Below are 19,907 nucleotides of genomic sequence, written 5' to 3'. Positions count from 1 at the left end.
TTACTGTTGCTGCTGCTCTTGTTGGTAAGCAAGAGCAGCAGGAAGCACTTGGACGGTGTGGATGGTAGTGAGGAAGTGTGAATACACCTGTTTGGTCACAGAAATGCTAGCAATGCTTACATATGTGCTAATTATAGTAAGATCATGCCACTGTGGTTCAAATTCTTCCTGGCCACAAGCATTGATTCTTCTGTCTCCTTGTCATTTGGTATTTCTCTAGCAGCTAGAGCCATGGTGGTAACCCAAATAATTTCCCCTCTCTCTTCTAATAGGAACAGAAATTTAGGTTCACTAAACTGTGATCCCCTTAAGAGCACACATGATACACATCTTTGCAACCCCACTCCTCAGTGTTGTAGGTATGTTGATTGCATGATTGGATGAATGAAATGACCTTTTTTTTTTTTTAATAAATCACATTGGTTAAAATACCCATGTGTTAAAATACAAGTTCCATTATTATTTTAAATAAACTCTCAATATTAAAAACAGCAGGAAATAAATATATAATAATCAACCCATCTCTCATCCAGTCTAATAACTTTGTATTTTTCATAAGATTTCCTATGCTTAAATTACATACTGGCTGTAAACTATTCCAAAAGTACTTGAATAAATGAAATTTAAAAGAGAATTTCTATTATTCAATATAAACACTAGAAATGCTTTACTAGGTATCTTTCCAGTAATGGTGCGATGACAAAAGGCCTTGAATAAAAAAGCCTTCATGTTTTAAATATATATCTCCAAATGGGTATCTCCTTAGCGTTGTTATAAATTCACTATAAATTTCCATGCATTTAAGTTTTTGGAGAAATTTTTTAAAATTAGCGGTGGCATGGACACACGGCAGGGAACAACACACACTGGGGCCTGTTGGAGGGTTGGGGGTAGGAGGAAGAGCATCAGGAAGAGTAGCTTAGTGATGCTGGGCTTAATACTTAGGTGATGGGATAATCTATGCAGCAAACCACCATGGCACACGTTTACCTATCTAACCTGCACATCCTGCACATGTATCCCTGATCTTAAAATTTTAAAATAATCAGTGGTGGCATGTGGATGGCCATTTGTAGGTTCAAGCATACTCATTACAATTAAACAGAACAGCCAATCCAAATATTAATCCAAATATTAGCCTGGATAGCCATTGATGGCCTTCTTGATACATTGGCCATAGAGAGATGTTTAGAACAATGAATCAATATCTTAATATCATGGAAAGAAAAGTAAAAGATCATCACTGGCCTGTGTCTGGAAGAATTCTGTTTGTTAACTTCTGAGGCATCACTGTAATCATTTAAAAATATAAATAAATATCAAGTTGAAAAAATGTAAGATTAAAGTAATTTCCTGAAAACACTGAAATAGCTGTATAAAAACAATTTCCTAATTTTCCATACAAATAAATTAATAAGTTAAGTTAATGGATACTGGCCGCCAACATGTCTCAAATGTTCCCCTCACCCTAACTGACAATCAATACACACATACTAGTAAGGTTTTTTTTTTTTTCAGTACTTAATGATGATTTAATTTTAAATACAAATCTCCCCAAATCAGCCACAAGCTACAAAAGCAGAGTGTTCTTTACTTACCCACGGGAGACATTTCGGGAACTCCTGCCGTGTATGGGCCATCCAAAAATTTGGGTTCATTGTCGTTGATATCCTGAATTTTGATGACAAACTCCGACTCGGGCTCCACGGGTTTGTTGGTGAGCCTGTCCAGCGCTTGAGCTCGGAGCGTGTAGTAGGCCTGCTCCTCACGATCCAGTCTCTTGGTGGCATGAATATCCCCAGTGTTCTCATCAATAATGAAAATGGAACTTGCCCCTTCGCCTGACAAGATGTATTTGATGGAACCATCTCCTTTATCAACATCAGAGTGAAGCTGGTGAAAAATTCATGTGAGATGAGATTAACTTACAAGAGAGTCAGTGATATGGAGATATGTAAAAATAATTCTTATGTCAGGCAGGAGTACATGAAATTTTATTGTTCTTGGAAAGATAAGCTGAACGCTTATTGTGCACAGCAGAAAGGCTATTAGAATGTGTCAGCTTGTACATGTGAGCAAGACAATTTCATTTCTTCCTGTAAACGGCCTCATTTCCAAAGGTATTTTATATCAGTCCCAAAGTTGGGAACTGGTTGTAGTGTTATTTTGTGTTTGATCTGTCCTTGCCAGTTTTACCCATCTTCTTTGAACAGAGCAGGCATTCAGTAAACATGTATAATGGGTTGATTTGATCTACTCCAAGCAAAGAAACTTTCTATAGAACATTTGTAAATCTAGTTCCAATATACCACTTAATATGCTTAGAAACCCCCATATTATTTAAGGGTGCCCTTCTCTCCCTCCTCCCTGACCTGTCCCCACTCACACTCTGTGATTAACGAGTGTGACTGGATGTCCAGTCTCTAAATCTGTCTCCAAGTCCTGTTCCGTATTTTAAAAATTGGAGCTGAAAAAAACGACACTGCTCTATCAAGCAGGAATTTTAAATCAATACATACATGGGACTTCAACTAAAAGCTTTGTTGAAATACCCAGAACTGCATTAGATTTGCATGATCAAGCACAGCATCAGCAGCAGGGCAGCACCTCCCGATTTGCATTTCACATCTGGAACTGTTCCTGCTGTATGTCAGAACATAATGTTGAACAGAGGAACCTCAGGAAACTCACACGTAATTACACATTTCCCTGAACTTCATAACCTGACAAACGCGCTACTCAATCCGTCATTTCAACAATCTTTCACCCCCTATAATTGCCATCATTCTGCACTTTGGTTAATATGAATGTAAAAACCCAATTTACCAAAGAGTAAAGCTTTTCACTGCCCTTAAGAACTATGTTTGCATTTTTTAAAAGACAATGTGCTAAAGATATATAACATATGAAAAAAAAAACACCAAGGAAAGTATGGACACAGTACATTTTCATCCTTCCCTGTAGCTGTTGAGGACATTGCTTTTTGTACCTTGAATTTCTGTAAGTGATTCTTTCCCTGCACTGTAACGGCTATGTTTATCCTCTGCTTCCAAGTACTTGAATACCTCATTTATCTTTTGGTTTCTGTAGGACTAAATAATACAAAAAGTAAATTTCTGGCACAAGTTATAATTTAACTTTTTTCAGTGTGAATTATCTAGTGGATCCTAAGCCATATGTTTATTCAGTGTAGGGAAAAGGTGTGTTCTTCAACTATTCTGAATTATTTAACTATCTTAAGTCATTTTTAGGGTTACTATTATATATGTATCTCCCTCTAATTTATAATACAAAGGGTGAAATATGAGAATTATTATAGTTTTAATTATTAAGAACTTCCCAGATGTCAGTCACTATGCTTAACTTCTTTTTTTAAAAACAAAACAAAGCAAAAACTTTTATTTTAGGTTTGGAGGTACATGTGAAGGTTTGTTACATGGGTAGAACATTATTTACATAGTAATTCATTCAATATTCACATCTGCCCTTAATCCTACTAACAGATGAGGAAACTGAGGTAAAGAAAGGCTAAGAACTTTGCCTGAAGTGGCCTGGCCAACTCTCTGGCAGATCCAGGATTATAAAAGCTGGCAGGCTGGTCTAAAGCCCACATCCCCACTCCCTATAATGAGATTCAGGCTCCAGGATAGGAATTGTTGCCCTGTGTGCTAGGGTCTTCAAGAGCTGATGCAAAGGGGAACAGAGGAAAGAAGAGACTATGCAACCAACCCCACCTGATCACCCCCCAAATCTTCAAGAAGCTCAGTGCTTCTAGTGGTTTCCATGTGTGCATTTTATGACTTATGAGAAGGGTTCCTTCTTGCCATTACATAACAGTAAACTCCACCACACTCAGCAGCACATAGCAAAAGACTTGACTCCCAAGACAAATGCAGATGATGGATGAAAATAAGTTGTTTTTAAGCTTCCAGTCCCCGGGCCGCTTAAACGCTCAGTGCTGCTCTCCTAATGCTCCCTCACCCTCATCTGTGCTCCTATGGGGCGGCACCTGGTAGCAACTTATCTACACGTTACTGCTGACAGTGGCGTGCAATGTTAGAAGAACATCCAGAAGATCACAAGAAATATCAATTATATACATGGGTCATGTCTTTAATCAAAGCTTTTTTACACTGAAATCACATTAACGACTTTCATTTACAGAACAAGCTCTTATGATTCATTTACCTAATTCCCACCAACTGATCACTGTTTTCCTGGCATGGTGCTACAATGTCCCTGTGGTATTCCAAGTATGAGAAACAAAATAAATTTATTTTCAAGAAAAATCACACAGTAAGCCCTGACTGTGAACTTCAACCTGAGCTCTGATGCTGCGTTTTATTAAACATTACGGGGTTGTCAGTTGTTCTCCATTACTGACAGCATCAGAACTTAAAAGTAAAAGTTTCATACTGCTTGCTTCTCCAATCATTCAACAATCAAATTCTTTCTCTTCTATTACCTACCCATGCCCCAGCCGTGCCCCACCCCACCCCCACGCACACATCTTGTTTCAGAAGTCCTAAACTTTACTATTCTTCCCATCGCTGACAATTTTCTCCCAGCTGATACCATCACTAGGCTTCTAACCACTGCCAAAATTCACAAGCAGAAAATTGCTTGGAGTCTAAACTCAGTGTCTTTGCAAAGTTACTGTAAGCATCTGTGGTTAAAATTGACCAACTTTGAATTGTTAAAACGGGTACATAATTATCTGAGGCATTCAGACATTTAATCTGTGAGACTTTGTGCATTATACTAATCCTAACAGGTGGAGTGAAATCCACACTCTTAGTAAAAAACTCCTCTCTCCTTGATGAAAAAGAATACTCAGCAGAGAAGAGAAATGTTGCCAAGTGTAGAAATAGCAAATCATGTTCTTAAGTTGACAAGTGTCTCTGCAGGCACGTGCACACTCACGGACACACACACACACACACATGCATGGACACCTTTGAGAATAACTATTACAACCTGAACAGAAAAATGTTACTCTCTACTGTGAAAACCTTTGACCAAGAAAAAAACAAACTATGATCCTATAAAATGGTAAATAAGTACATAAACAAAATAAACACAACCAAAGACAAGTATTTGTGCTCTATTTAGGGGCAGAATAGGAATCACCTAGGTCTATTGTACTCACAAATACCCTTGCAAATGTGAATCTGAGATTAGCGTAAACAATAACAAAAAAAAATCTCTATTAATAAGCAGACAAAACTTACCTTTACTGCCTGGGTTCCTAAATCCTTTTCAAAGTATTTGTTTTGACTTCGAAGTAACTATTTAAAGATTTTTTTTTTTTCAAATGAGCACAAAAAGTGAGAGGCATAGAATCCTTAGTTGAATCTAGCTCATGATAGGCAAAAAATAAGCTGAGGAGGAGGTGCAATTATGTAAATCCTGTGTCATTATGTCAGCATCATGTATTAATATGTAAGAAATATCAATCAGACTCTCATAAACTACAAAGACCATGAATGCAAATCACATTTTGTATGTATCCTAAAATATATTTCTGAATAATCTATTAATGTTTCATCAGGCCCTGCTTGATAGAGCACCCTCCACCATGAGTCTATTGTAACTGAGCCCTTTTTCATTCATTCTGAATTATAATCCTAGTTTAGAATCTTCAAACCTTTCACTTGAGCTATTGCAAAACAGCTCATTTTTTTTAATTTTAATAACTCACATTGTCTAGCCTGTCATAATCAAATTATTTCCTCTAAAACATATATTAAATTATATCACACCCCTCATTAAACGTTTTTGTCCACAAGAGTATCTTTATCAATAAGTGCTGAAAGATAACACTGAGATACCGTAATATCTCATATTTGCACAACAATGTTAGCCTGAAGGAATTTCATGATGGATCGGCCCCTGGGCATGGCCCAGAGCTTCCCGATGGTCCAGCCAATTGTGGCTGTTTATTCCAGGAAGCATCTATTGCTATGTTTATGCTCATTTTAGAGCCTATGGAAAGTACATCTTTGCTGAGAATTCAACTCTTTTGAAGTTATTTCAAAGTGAATGGAACATTTACTTGGCTGACTCTTGATCCTCCTTCTTTGGCCTTTTCAGCATGCTCACCAAATATATTTAATTGCTTCCCACAGTCTATGGATTTAACCGAAAATTCTAGGCATGAGTCCCAATCTGACTCCATACTATCTCCCAGGCCTCGTTTTCCCACATCTCACAGTGTAGTCTATGGTCCAAGCATGCTGGACTAGTTCTCACTGCCTGAGCATAGCAAGCATTTCCATGCTTCCCAACACACCCACTCACAGACATCCAATTCAGCTCGATGCAAATTTCCTTTTCCTGAAGTCTTACAACTGTCTTGTTTATTTTCTGTAGTTTCTTGTTTCAATTTCTATGACAGAATTCATTTAATTCTGCTTTATATTGAAAATCTAGTTATTTTTATATCCAACTTTAATTTATAAACTCCTTTAGAACTAAGTTCTTTTTATCACTATGTTCTACAATCTTAATAAAGTCTGTTGTATTAAATTTGGTAAATTTATAATCCACTTTGAAAAACAGCAGTATTTGTTTTATTTCTATTTCTGTCCATTTAAGTTTTAATAGCTTTTTAAAGAAAAAAAAATAAAACAAAACAAAAAACATCCTGTATCTCTGGTTTGTTCTCCATAATCCTCTGAACCACTTAGATGGAGTTCAGATGCCTTGCTTTGTTGCTCATGGTAACACTTAGTGTGTGATTTTGTACTTTCACACTTACATGTTTATGTTCCCCAGGAGACAGAGCCCTGGTAGAAACAGGCATCTTTCTTACTCCTGTTTCCTCAGCTTTTATACAGTAGTTCTCTCTCCCTTTTTCTCTCTCTCTCATAAACACACACACACACACACACACACACACACACACACACACACGTGTGTTAAGGGAGGGTTGAAACGTGCTTGCATGTCCTTGGGTGCCAGAATCTCCATTACCTTCATTAAATTTTTACCCTCCTTATTTTTAAATTAAAGATTGTAGAGCCCAAAACTAAAAGAGCAATGCACTGCTATTCTGGTGATCTTTTTACATCTATATAACCAGACTAAGCATGATATGAACTACCTGGTCTACCACTTTCAATCCATCTGCTTAAATAAAAGTCTGAAAATGGCAAATATCCTCAATTTAGGAGATAAAGGTAAAAACAATCAATTCAATATATTAACCAACTTTTCTTTCCTCTAGTACTTCTTAAACTCTGCTTGTTATTTGATCTTACTGATGATCTTATCTTTACTACCTAAAGCTTAGCCCTGTAAAATGGAGATAAATATATTCACACTTGAACTTGCATAATTGTGACCACTACTTGAGATGATACAGTGGAATAGGATTCATAAAGGTAAATTGTTATAATGTTAGAGTTGCACTTTTTGATGTCTTTGCCTTTGAAAAAAATACTAAATTTTCATGCCACAAAAAGACCATCTATAAACATAAGGTGAAATTTTATGAAAGAGATAATATGTATTGTGAAAGCTTTAACACTAATAAACGAAACTAGAAACTAAAACCTCTGTGATGCTCACTGACTTATTGACAATAAGGATGACAATAATTGCAGCTTTGTATTAAATTTTTCCTTATAATGAACGTTGGAATAAGAAAAAATACACTGTAATATAAATAAAACTTATACTGCTATTGCATTTGTGTCAACAAATGAAGTAATGATGGCAAAGTAAAAAGTATGTGTGTTTTTTTTTTTTACCACTGATTTACTTATTCTAGATTCCTCACTTTTAAAGAATAAAAGTGTATTCCAGATTATTAGAACCCATACAGGGTAATTTTATTAAAATTTTACAAGGTTAAAATTTTAAGTATAGAAGGTAGATTTAAACAATGATTGGCAGAAGTAAAAATGCCTGAATATACATATTATAAACAAGTTTTCTATTATGTCTTTTAATAAATATTTTCCACATACCACTGTATATATTGCAATTATCAAGCTGTTGAAGAAATGTTACAGATGAAAACAAATGTATGAGTCATTTCTTTCTGGTTGAAGTATTCCTAATTTATAATTATTACTGTGGTTCAAGGTAATGGAACACAATTCACTTATAAAGCATCTCTAATGAAGACGTGTGGTTTAAGAAGATATTAATTGTTTTACAAACAAGAATAAAGGAAAGAGCTATAATTCAGGAAGTGCACAGGTAATGGTAATATTGCCCTAAACATCATTTCTTTTATTAAGTAACAAATGAAAAGAAAAAATACTACTCATATTGTTTTTATTCTCAGAAAAAGTTCACAGTAATTCACTTGTGAGAAACAGCCATTCTAGGGGGTCATGGTCCATTTTCTTAGAGGCAGAGTGGCCCGGTTGGAAGGTCAATGCAAAGAAGCCCCAGGTATGGCTACTGAATCTCCATTCTGCTCCATGTTGTGCTGTCTTGATGGTGCTTGGGTCCCAGTTTATTCATCTGTTATAGATCCATATCTGTAAATGTACAATTGGCTTTGAATGTTGACGTGAGGATAAAATAAAAAGATGCATTTGGAAGTAATTTTGTAAAATGAAATTTTCCATCCATATTAATACATTTCCATATAGTGGTGTAATATAATTATCTGCATTCCTTAGGGAAAACAGTCCTGCTTTGGAACAAAAAGGTCATAGATCTGTGCCTATGACATGGTTACTTAGAGCTTCATGTTCACCGACACAGATTTTTCATCAGGGACCAAAAGACAGCAACTCGAAAAAGCATTCTTTATTCCACACAGCTACATTCACTTCCCTAAAGAAAACCCCACTCATCCTATCTCTGATTGCTGTCTCCAGGCCAGATCCACAACTCTCACACAACTTAAGAAATCTGCCTACAGTCGAATTCTTAATGATCAGAATTGAAGCTGAGGCTTCATCCTCGCTTAGCGTAATTGTGAATGCTTCATGTTCTCTACTTGAGGGCTCGCCGGATAGGAGAGTACTTTGCTCTCTTAGTTGTAAACTCCATGAAATAGTCCAGAAGCACTTAAAAGCAACCCCTGGAGAGGCTAAGCTCTTTATCAAAAGAAGAACTTTTAATTTTACTTTTTAAAATGAGGCTGGTTGAGCAGAAAACGTCTATAACCAAGGCAAAAGTATCACCACTCAAAGTGAGGTATCTGTTTTTCTGAATTAAGATAAAAACAGAATTTGAGAGGAATGGCTTAGAAACTGTTATAATCAGCTCACCAAATAATTTCATGTCTGTTGAACCCAAATACAATAATGAAAATAATGGGAACTGTTTTTTCATCTAAGAAATTTATTTTTATTGCATTTTACAAAACTAGCATCCAGTGACAATAGTATAGTGTGTTCTTAAAAAACAAATGTGTGCACAAAAACACAACCAACAACAGAAAACCCCTCGGCCTTTCATCACAGGTCCATTGAGAAGCACTGGGCCCATGAATAAAAACCCTACATGAAAACTCTTTTTAATGCTTCTAGGCAAAAGTCCATCTAACACTTCTTCCCTGTCATAACATTAGAGATGACTGGAAGAAACTCACCACAATGAAGGCAGAGAGCAATCTGAGAGCTCATCCTTAAGACTTGCACAAATGTTCTGTACCTGGCATTTTGGAGAAGGTATGCACATACGTGTCGCAGACACCAATAGCATAAGGTGTTTGCAAAATATTTCTTGGAGTTGTCTGCACTACACTGCTTTGTCCATTAGAAAATACCAACAATAACAGCTAAAGCAATGAAAATAAAATTTTAGAGTCTGCATTTGGTTGAGGGAAGAAAATGTCAACACTTGTATCATCTAAAGAGAGAATTTTCTAAAGTGTCTTTTCAATTCTGATATGAGAATAATATTTGTTCATTTTGGCCTAATGGAAGCCGATGCCTAGACAAAGATATGGACAAACACAGAATGTCAGAGATAACACAGAACAAGGAGGGCAAACTGAAAAGGAGCTAGCCAAGAAGAGGACAGATGGTGACTTAGCCATTCAACTCTTAAACTTACTAACTAGATCTTGGTAAGGAGGCTCTGCCTGTTAACTCTAAATCCATCAAAAGTGTGCATATACATTGCTATTCGATAATATTTGTTTAGAAAAGTTGGTCTCAATGATTCTCTCTTGGGTGTTTAGTATTTGTCTAGTTCATCCTTTCTAGCATCTTTGTAAAAATTACAGATTAAAAGTGTCCCTTTAGCTGTTATTTAAAGTACCACATTAAAACTAGTATCATCTAGTGCACAGTAGCTATTATGTGGACTAGATGGATACAATTTGCATTATCCCCATGCCTAAACTAGATTGTCCTGATAAATTGAATCTAGCCTGTTTGTTTCTTCATCTACACACTCAACATATACTAATCACCTATTAAAAATAACTATGGACTATCTACTATATGTCTGGCTTATTGGGACTTGTGGATGAAAACCAGAAGCGGTAACAAGAGGGAGCCTAAAGTCTTGAATCAAGTAACCCCTGCCTTCATGAGCTTACAGTGGGGTATGCTGTCAGTGTAGAAAGTTGAACAAATAATTGTAATTTTGGTGACCACACAAAATCAAGAACACCAAGAAATCATATGGCAGGAAAACCAAGCTGAGCCCGGGGTTCAGGGAAGTGCTTTTTAAAGAAATGATATTTAAGTTGGGACAAAAAGGATGCTCCTAAGGGTTAGTTTCACAATGAAGGGAGGAACTTGATTTCCAGGAATAGACTTGACTAAAAGATGAAATCAATTCCTTTCTAGGGATACTCTGACTGAGTAACACACAGAATCCACCAAGGTATAATACAGAATAATTAATTTTGGCATGAGATCTATAAAAAGAGGTCTTATCACATAAATATACTATAACCTATAATCGATAAACATCTATTTAAATAATTTAAAAAATTTTAAAGAGTATAGAATAGTTTATTCATCTTCTCCTACTATTTTGCTAATCACTTTATTATTTTGTGAAATTTAGTATGTAGGTTTCTAGTTTCTAACATCAAGTGGGATGTTGGTTAAAATGCAAATTTTTGAGCTCTGCCTGAGGTCTACAGAACTAGAATCTCTTTGATTTGGGACCAGAAATCTATTTTCAACCAGCACTCCAGGTCAGAAACACCACCAGCACACAAACCGGTTTTTATCAATAATATTGGTGCTGTAAATAGTTAATTACTTTTAAGTATATTGAATTTAAAATGCCTTCTAGAGTTGGCAGGCCACGGTGGCTGACGGCTGTAATCCCAGCACTCTGGGAGGCTAAGGCGGGCGGATCACAAGGTCAGGAGATCGAGACCATCCTGGCTGACATGGTGAAACCCTGTCTGTCTCTATTAAAAATACAAAAAATAAGCCAGGCAAGGTGGCACGCACCTGTAGTCCCAGCTACTCGGGAGGCTGAGGCAGGAGAATCACTTGAACCTGGGAGATGGAGGTTGCAGTGAGCCAAGATCACACCACTTCACTCCAGCCTGGGCGACAGAATAAGACTTCGTCTCAAAAAAATAAAAAGTAAAAAGAAAATGTCTTCTAGAGTTGTTACATAAAATTTAATCTGTTTTGATTTGTTTTATATATTTTACTCAAAAGGGAACTGTCCCTTCTCTAACTAAAAATAGTGCAGAAGAAAAAGTATGCAGTGTATATTTATGTACCCATAAAATAGCATGTGTTGATATATTTTTTATAGTGGCTATACTTAAATTCTAAATCACACGAAAACTATTTCAATCATTCATGAGAGAGAGAAGGCAAACAATTTCCTTTTTGCCATAGTTCATGTTTCAGGGAAACCCAAAACAATGAGAAGCTAATTTGGGGAGTATTCACTGTGGGTATGTCACACAGCTTCTGGGGGTAAGTAGAACACTGAAGACCAAGAACCAAAGGATCAGAGTGGGATTGTACTTTTTTTTTTTTTTTTTTTGACACAGAGTCTCGCTCTGTCACCCAGGCTGCACTGCAGTGGCGAGATCTCAGCTCACTGCAAGCTCCGCCTCCCGGGTTCACGTCATTCTCCTGCCTCAGCCTCCCGAGTAGCTGGGACTACAGGCACCCGCCACCATGCCCGGCTAATTTTTGTGTTTTTAGTAGAGACGGGGTTTCACTTCTTTAGCCAGGATGGTCTCGATCTCCTGACCTCGTGATCCGCCCACCTCGGCCTCCCAAAGTGCTGGGATTACAGGCTTGAGCCACTGCACCTGGCCAGGATTGTCCTTCTTACCTCACTCCTATTGACTCACTGGGGGTTGATGTATGCTTCTCTTTCCTACAGCAGGGTGACCCTACCAGGTTCACAAGGTATGTCTGCCCCATTCTCTTGGGACTCCTGGCACCAAGGGACCAGCAGACTAGGACAAGTGTCACAATCCTCGTAGGTGTAACCTATCTTGATCATCAGGAGGAGGTGGGCTTCTCTTACCTAATGGGGGCTTCTGTTAGTATCTGGGCACTAGAGTGTCTCTTGATGTTCTCTTGTCCATCTTAATGGCAAGTGGACAAGTCAAAGAGCCTGTCCAAGGAGGAGTTGTAGATGAGACGGATGTGATGAGTACCACTTGCAACCTGGAGATTCTTAATCTTCTTGTGAATTCCAGCAGGAAAGAGGGCCTAACATGTGTCTGCAGGAACTGTTTCCTGAACTTACCACATCAAGCAAGTGGATATGAGTGGTGCAAGCGGCTTACTCTAGGGCATGTCACGAAAGCCTCCCAGATCCCCTGCGTGCCTCACCAAATGAAACATTCGTGTGCTGTGGCCAACACATCTCAGCTAAGTCCTTTCCAAAAATCATCCTCAGTTGAAGAGAGCCACCTTCACCAAAGATAACACATCTTTCTTAAGAACAGGCCACATCCAGTGATTGGCTGCTGTGAGCCTTTAAAGCTCCTCCTTCTCCCCTTAGCTCAAGACAACTATGAAGACCCTTCCCTATTCCTGACCTCCCCACAAGGTCAGCCAAGTCCTAGGCTGCTTTGCTCAACAACTTTTACTGCCCAATCCTATTTCCTTCTTTTCTCCCTCACAAGTGTTTATTCCAAGAATGCACACCAATAAATTCCCTACGGGCAAATCCCTGGTCCAGGTCTGTTTCTTACGCAACCTGACCTGCAGCATGCACACACATTTCCAACTCAGTAACTAATGAATCACAGAGCTTGGCTCCTTGGCACTCATGCATACCATGCTCTCTCCTTCAGAGGCACAGGTGACAGAGGGGAACATTTATGTCATTTGTTGAGAGATGTGTACTTGCTGATCAGAAGAAGAAGCCACTGAAGCAAAGGCTGTCAAATGGCAAAATTCATAAAAGTTGTAGCCCCAGGCAGTGTGTCACTTGTTTCTTTCAGTAGATATCTGACATACTCTTATTTTTCCATGCTCTCAAATGCTTTGATTTATGGAAACTTCACACTGTGAATGGACCAATCCCAAGAGCATGAAGAATTCATTCTGGTGTTCTTTATTTGAGAAGAGAAAGAAGCAAAATTGCCTTAGCTCAGGGAAGCCAGCGACCCAGTTTGCATGCCCTCCTCCTTAGTTCTCTATGCCAAGGGTTGAGTATCTTATGTTCACTCAAGTGCTGTGATGTTCAGACTACACTACTGAATAATTCAGTCAGAATATCCATCCATAGTCCCAGGCTTTTTTATTTGTAAAATCTTCCTGGGTCAAACTACTACATACCCGAGGTAAGAGCCACTGGCCTAAAAAGAAGAGAGAAATACAGAGGAAGATTGAGGTAAATGTTCTTCCATTGTACTATCATTTTGAAAGTCAGAGGAGAAATAGGGTTATTAACTAGCTATAAAAGAGGGAAAATAAGCATGTCTGCAGAACGTTTGAAATAATTTGCTGAGAAGGTACAAATTTTTAAAAGCTTACCTCAAAAAGTCTCTGGCATAATTTCAATTTCAGAACACTAATGCTTCTAAATGAAAAACAAACCTGGTTCACATAACAAGACCCTCCATGGGCTATGTAATTGTCTCTTCTAAAATATAGCAGATATAAAGAATAATAAGACTATACTCTGCCCCGGGTGACCTGAGGACGACTAAGAGAGGTTTTCTTCTCTAAGCAAAATATTATTTAGAAATAGACGAGGAAAACAAAGTCTCTTCTAAGCCCTCTTGGGGACTCATCTCTGCAACCAGAGAAATTTCCATCCCCTGCTTTCCTGCACACTAACAATCCTGACTGCAGTCGTTAAAGCCCTAAGGATAAACATTTTCATAAAGAAATGTAATAAAATTGGCAGAAATCAATAGGAAGAAAAAGGGAAAAAAGAGAGTGAGGTGGAAGAAACAGGCAAAGACCACAATAAAGTCAATAATTAGGCTGATGGGAGAATACGACATCCTCAAATAGCCATTAACATTATCCCATGGACTCTGGAAAGGCATATTGGTTTTCCTAGGAGAGACTGGCCATGATTTTGTTGTTGTTGCTGTTGTTGTCTTTGTTTTTGCATATTGGTTGCTCTGGTGTTAACAGGAGGCCACCACTAACACCACCTGGAGAGAGTGGACCACATCACGGAACTGAGGAACAGGCAAGGAAGAATCAGTAACACCATTGCTTGAGGAAGACTACTTTCTGCAAAATTCTGTTTAGCTTTTCAGCTGTTTAATTTCTGTTTAGATTTTTAAACTGTAATAGGTTTCCTATTTTCTTAATGGCTACATTTATTTCACAGTTTGACTCTTCACTCCTTCTGCCCAAATGAGTATCAAATATAGAAGTATATTCGATTATTTATTAATCCATAGAACTGGGATTCAAGATGAATCAAACAACCTCTTCAGCAACATAATTAGAATTGCTCAAGCGAGTCAGCATGATATTAAAACTGCTTCAAGCCTGTGTTATCCAATGTGCATGACAGCCATGGGATTCGGGGTCTCATGCCCTTGTGTCGCTCTGATGTTGGACAACCTGGGGCCATCGGTACTTTGTCTGATCTTTACTTTGTTCATCTACAAAATAGGTTGAACCAAGGGGTCTTAAAGATCTCTTCTATTCCCGAAACTCTGTACATCTCGTCTAAATAAATGTGGGTAAACTATAATAATTAACACAGTCAATAAATATGTAGTAGCTACCTAATATATATTGTACATCCCAGGAACTGCACAAGGCATGGGAGACTGAGTTCTGGGTGTGTAATGTTGCCTTATTTTTAAAATAATTTATAAGATGACACATAGGAATTTTGTAGTTATGCCACCTTGGGAAAGTCAGGAGTGTTTTTAGAACATTTTCAGACTATTGTATCCAAAAAAAATTTATTCTATAATTTCAAAATGTCTATTTAGTAATGGCTTGTGGAAAAAAGGACATTGGGTCATTTATTTCCAGATGCTTGGGAGTGACGATCTGTGTTTTCTTGTGTATACTAGCTTGCAATTTGATTAAGATAATTCAACAGAAGAAACTAAATTTTGATTTAAAAATCTATGTCAAGAACATACACAAAATATCTTTAAAGGATATTATATTAGTCCATTCTCACACTGCCATGAAGAAATACCCGAGACTGGGTAATTTATTTATTTATTTATTTTAAAAAAGGTTTAATTGACTCACAGTTCTGCATGGCTGGGTAGGCTTCAGGAAACTTACGATCATGGTGGAAGGTACCTCTTCACAGGGGGGCAGGAGAGAGAATGAGGGCTAAGCGAGAGTGTCCCTTATAAAACTCAGATCTTGTGAGAACTCACTATCATGAGAACAGCATGGGGGAACTGCCTCCATGATTCAATTACCTCCCACTGGATCCCTCCCACGATATGAGGAGATTATGAGATTACAATTCAAGATAAGATCTGGGTGAGGACACAAAGCCAAACCATTTCAAGTGTGTCAATATAATATGTTACCTGAACATGCAATCTTCAGGACAAGTGCATTTATTTGAAAGGACATATTATGAATGGTACTTAATTATAATTTATCTAATATCATGCACAAATCCAATTAGTATCATAAATATACACACTAAGAGTGTTCATTTGCTCTTCATTTCTCTGAGATTTACAATGTTATACATTTTCTCTGTACTTCATCCTGTCACATTATAGATACATAGTTCAGATGTATCATTCTATTTCAATTTGAACTACCCAAAACTCCTTGCAGCAGTACTGGGATGATAATGATTTCCTGGTAGAAACCTGCTTCTGAGGGATATTATTATAGAGAAACATTCCTAGAGGGCATAATTTTGGATGGGTGTTTCCTCCTCTATTATCAATGTTGCTTCCATTAACTAAAACATCCTTTGCTGTGGGGGAAAAAAAGTGCCAACTGAATCATCTCTCTTTTACATTGCTTATAATTTTAAAAACATATCCTACAACGGAATGGACATGTGTCAAATATTAAAAAAATTAGTAATCATTGTTATGAGCTGACTCTGAACTTCTGTACTATGTGAAATGGGAACATTTTAGCAATGATGAAATCATGATGGAAAATTTCCTGGCACACTTGATCCATTCTAATTCAAAATCCCATCACCACTATTTCTCTGTTCCTTGTACTACTTTACTTCATATTTGCAACCCTGAATTTTATTCACTCCACTTCACAAATTGTTGTATAGCTCTTTTATTCAAATAATTAACAGCTAATATTTGTTGAGCATAATTATGTGTCAGACACTGTGGTAAAGGGACCTTTAATTCTTCTGACAAAGTTTTGTGGTAGGCATTATCGTCCTAATTTTATACATGAGGAAACTATGATTAACAGGATTCAGGCTTTTGCCCAAGTTTACACAATAATTTCACAGACTTGACTGCAGGTCTCCCCAACAACGAAGCCTGTATTCTCACCCCCCACACCGCCCTGAGTGTGCCCATTTCCACTCCCACCCATTTCCTCTCAGAAGAGATGACTTAGAAGAGCTTGGATTCTTTCATTTTCCCACATGAAAAATCCAGCCATTATTAAGGCAAAAACGTGAACTTAAAACAACTAAATTTTCAGGTTTTTTTTTTTCTAACCCCTCCTTGTCCCTTACTCCCGACCCCCAATTGGTTGTCAATTCACAATGTTCCATCTCCATAGCTCAATAACCTCCTTTCTCTTTGTCTCCACTCCACCCATTACTGCTCTGAATAAGGATGGTTTTATTTCTCACACAGATTAACAGCACAGCAATTTATACTTTGTATAGTAGAAAAGACTTGTAGATGTTTAAAAGGTCACCTATTCAACATCTCTAATCCATAGTATTACATCATTGTCACGTGCATCTTATTAAAACACATCGCTATTCTTCTCTGGAACAAAATCATCGATAGTTCCCTACAACTTTCCACATTAAAGATCAGTTTAGTATTCAATATGTTTAATGGTATGGTCTCATTGACTGTAATGTACACCATAATCTTATATACTACCACAAAAGAAAAAAAAACTGTGTATTATCACTTTAAAATGTTATTTATCATAACAAGCATCCTGATTTTGGAAGGTAAAATGTGGAAAAAGATGCATCTTATAATTGATAGTATGTGCTATTTCTGATTCTTGTCTCCTACTTCCTACTTCTAATTCTCTATTCTTCTATATTCCCCCTTCTGCCCTGGGAATGCACCAGGCTTTGCGAAGCAACAATATAACGCCCACAGCTTTCCTACAATCAAATGCATCAAATTCTATAGCAAAATTATTCATATTCTGCACTCATCTAAAATAAAAATCAAGAAAAGCCAAATCAAAGTCTTACACTTTTCATGTGCTCCTTACGAGCACATGAAGTCATGAATATTATGTGTTGTTCAAAGAAACATGATGACAACAGCTTCAGTCAATGCCAGCATTTTGTTTATTACTGCTATTGCATGTGTTTTCTTCACATCTTCTAAGATTATCTTACTCTTATTTTCTTTACAAAATCAAGTCTCCTTTGCAATCACACTGAATGATAGGATACTTTGGTGATTAGTACAGTGTGATGAGATGTTCTAGGCAACTTATAATCACCACCATTAACAATAAATCTTACCTAATTTTTGAGATCCGATCTACAGACTTAGCTGTGATAATATTGTTTTCCAGGCTTTTAATGCAGAGAGAAATATTTCTGTTTTGTAATAAAATAGAAATAAATGTATTTGCTGGAATTTGCTAGACTTTCTCTCTCTCTGTCTCTTTTTTTTTTTTTTTTTTTTGAGACTGGGTGTCGCTGTTACCCTGGCTGGAGTACAGCGGCACTACAAGACTCCACCTCTCAGACTCAAGCAATCCTCCCACCACAGCCTGTGGAGAAGCTGAAATGACACACACGTGACACCACAACCAGCCAATTTTTATACTTTCTGTAGAGACAGGGTTTCGCCCCAGGCTGGTCTCAAACTTTTGAGCTCAAGTGGTCTGGCCACCTCAGCCTCCCAAAGTGCTGAGATTACAGGTGTGAGCCTCTGCGCCTGGCCTCAGAATTTTTAGATTTATTTAGAAAACAAATGTTTCGTAAACTTTATGGGGTGGAGAGTGAGAAACTCACCCACTGCACACAAATGCTCAAGTTGTAAGAGATAATTACTAAATCTCCCAGTACAACTAAAGAAGAGCGAGATAAACCAGTAGCTGATGCTCCACGGAGTACAGCATCAAGGAAAATACATTAAACCCTCCAAGGCAGGGTCTCAGAGGTGGGACAGCCAAGGGCAGAATACCAGATGAGGATTTGTTAAGAGGGATGCTGTACTGCACTGCCCGCTGCCTCCCTTATCTTTAATAGTGATTTTTAAAATGTTACAAAATGCTTGATGTAATTGGGTTTTTTATGGAAATTGGCAAAGAGCTGAGTTTTCATGCAGGCCTAACAGAATCAGCCTGCATGGATAAGAGGGCTTCTGGAGACTGGGTAACAATGGATAGAATGAAGAGTGTTTTGATTTTTTTTTTTCTTGTTTGCTTCTCTAGAGGGCACAGTGCTACAACATTAGAATGCAACTCTGTGGCCATGTAAAGAAAAAGCAAAAAAGCTGAAAACCTACTATTCCAGAATACAGTATTATCCACACACATATTACCTTAGAAGGAAGATACATAGATTCTTCTATCTGCATTGTCCTTTCTTAAATTATAAGGTGAAAACACTGTAAGGTAAAATGGCTAACACGCAGCCCTAGGGTGGAATATTGCCTGCTGCCTCACCTGCAAGCTTCTCTGAGGGAAATGACATGGGAACCTTTTCAAGGTTTACTTGTTTGATTCTTTACACTTGTACTCAACAGACATTGACCTCCTTTTGAGCTCTTGGGGCCTTATCAATTCACCCTTCCCGAGAACAGAAGTCACAAAACCCTCCTTTTTCCTTTTCTTCTTCTCTTTCCCAAATTCTCTAAGATGTCTTCCCTATTTTGTCGGTCTTAAAAAAAAAAAAAAAAAAAAAAAAAAAAAAAAAGACTGGCTGCAGCAGACATTCTGGGGCTCCATGAGTATAGCTAGAACTTTTAAGAGCCATTTTTAAATGCAGAGAATGTCAGCCTCAGGGGCACTTAAGAAAAAGATCTAACATGCCCCTATGTGATAAACAGTTAACGTAGTTTTCGAACTTTAATGTCTGCGTACAGTATAAACACATTAGCATACTAAGCAGAGAAAGTTTATTTAGTCAAAGGCCACTTAATTAAAAGCCAGAGATAGCCATTTAAAATAAAGGCCACAGAGAAACAGATGAAAGATAAGGATGACTGGAGAATACACACAACCATTAGAGCAGAAGGAATTTAAACCAGACAAGTTGTATTTGTTTCCCCAATAATTCTGCCATTTTCTAAAGAAATTATGAAACTAGGGACAGTTTTTACTGAACAGAATCCCAGAGTGGGCATCACAGGATTATATACATTACGTCATGTGACAAGGCTCCTA

General features: G+C 37.5%; 1 protein-coding gene across 2 annotated transcripts in view; it reads right to left on the bottom strand.

Annotated features, from left to right (window-relative positions):
- The window catches only part of CDH7 (cadherin 7), a 129,979-nt gene that overhangs the window by 70,715 nt on the left and 39,357 nt on the right, over positions 1–19,907 (bottom strand). For both annotated transcript variants that reach the window (XM_031003575.3, XM_004059526.5), the window contains exon 3: positions 1,599–1,893. In XM_031003575.3, the coding sequence (XP_030859435.1) occupies positions 1,599–1,893 (295 nt within the window). The remainder of the gene's footprint in view (positions 1–1,598; positions 1,894–19,907) is intronic.

The sequence above is a fragment of the Gorilla gorilla genome, chromosome 17 (assembly GCF_029281585.2).
Source record: "Gorilla gorilla gorilla isolate KB3781 chromosome 17, NHGRI_mGorGor1-v2.1_pri, whole genome shotgun sequence".
In the NCBI taxonomy this organism is placed as follows: domain Eukaryota; kingdom Metazoa; phylum Chordata; class Mammalia; order Primates; family Hominidae; genus Gorilla; species Gorilla gorilla.
The sequence above is the reverse complement of the archived record's forward strand: the minus strand, read 5'-3'. Positions and strand labels throughout refer to the sequence as shown.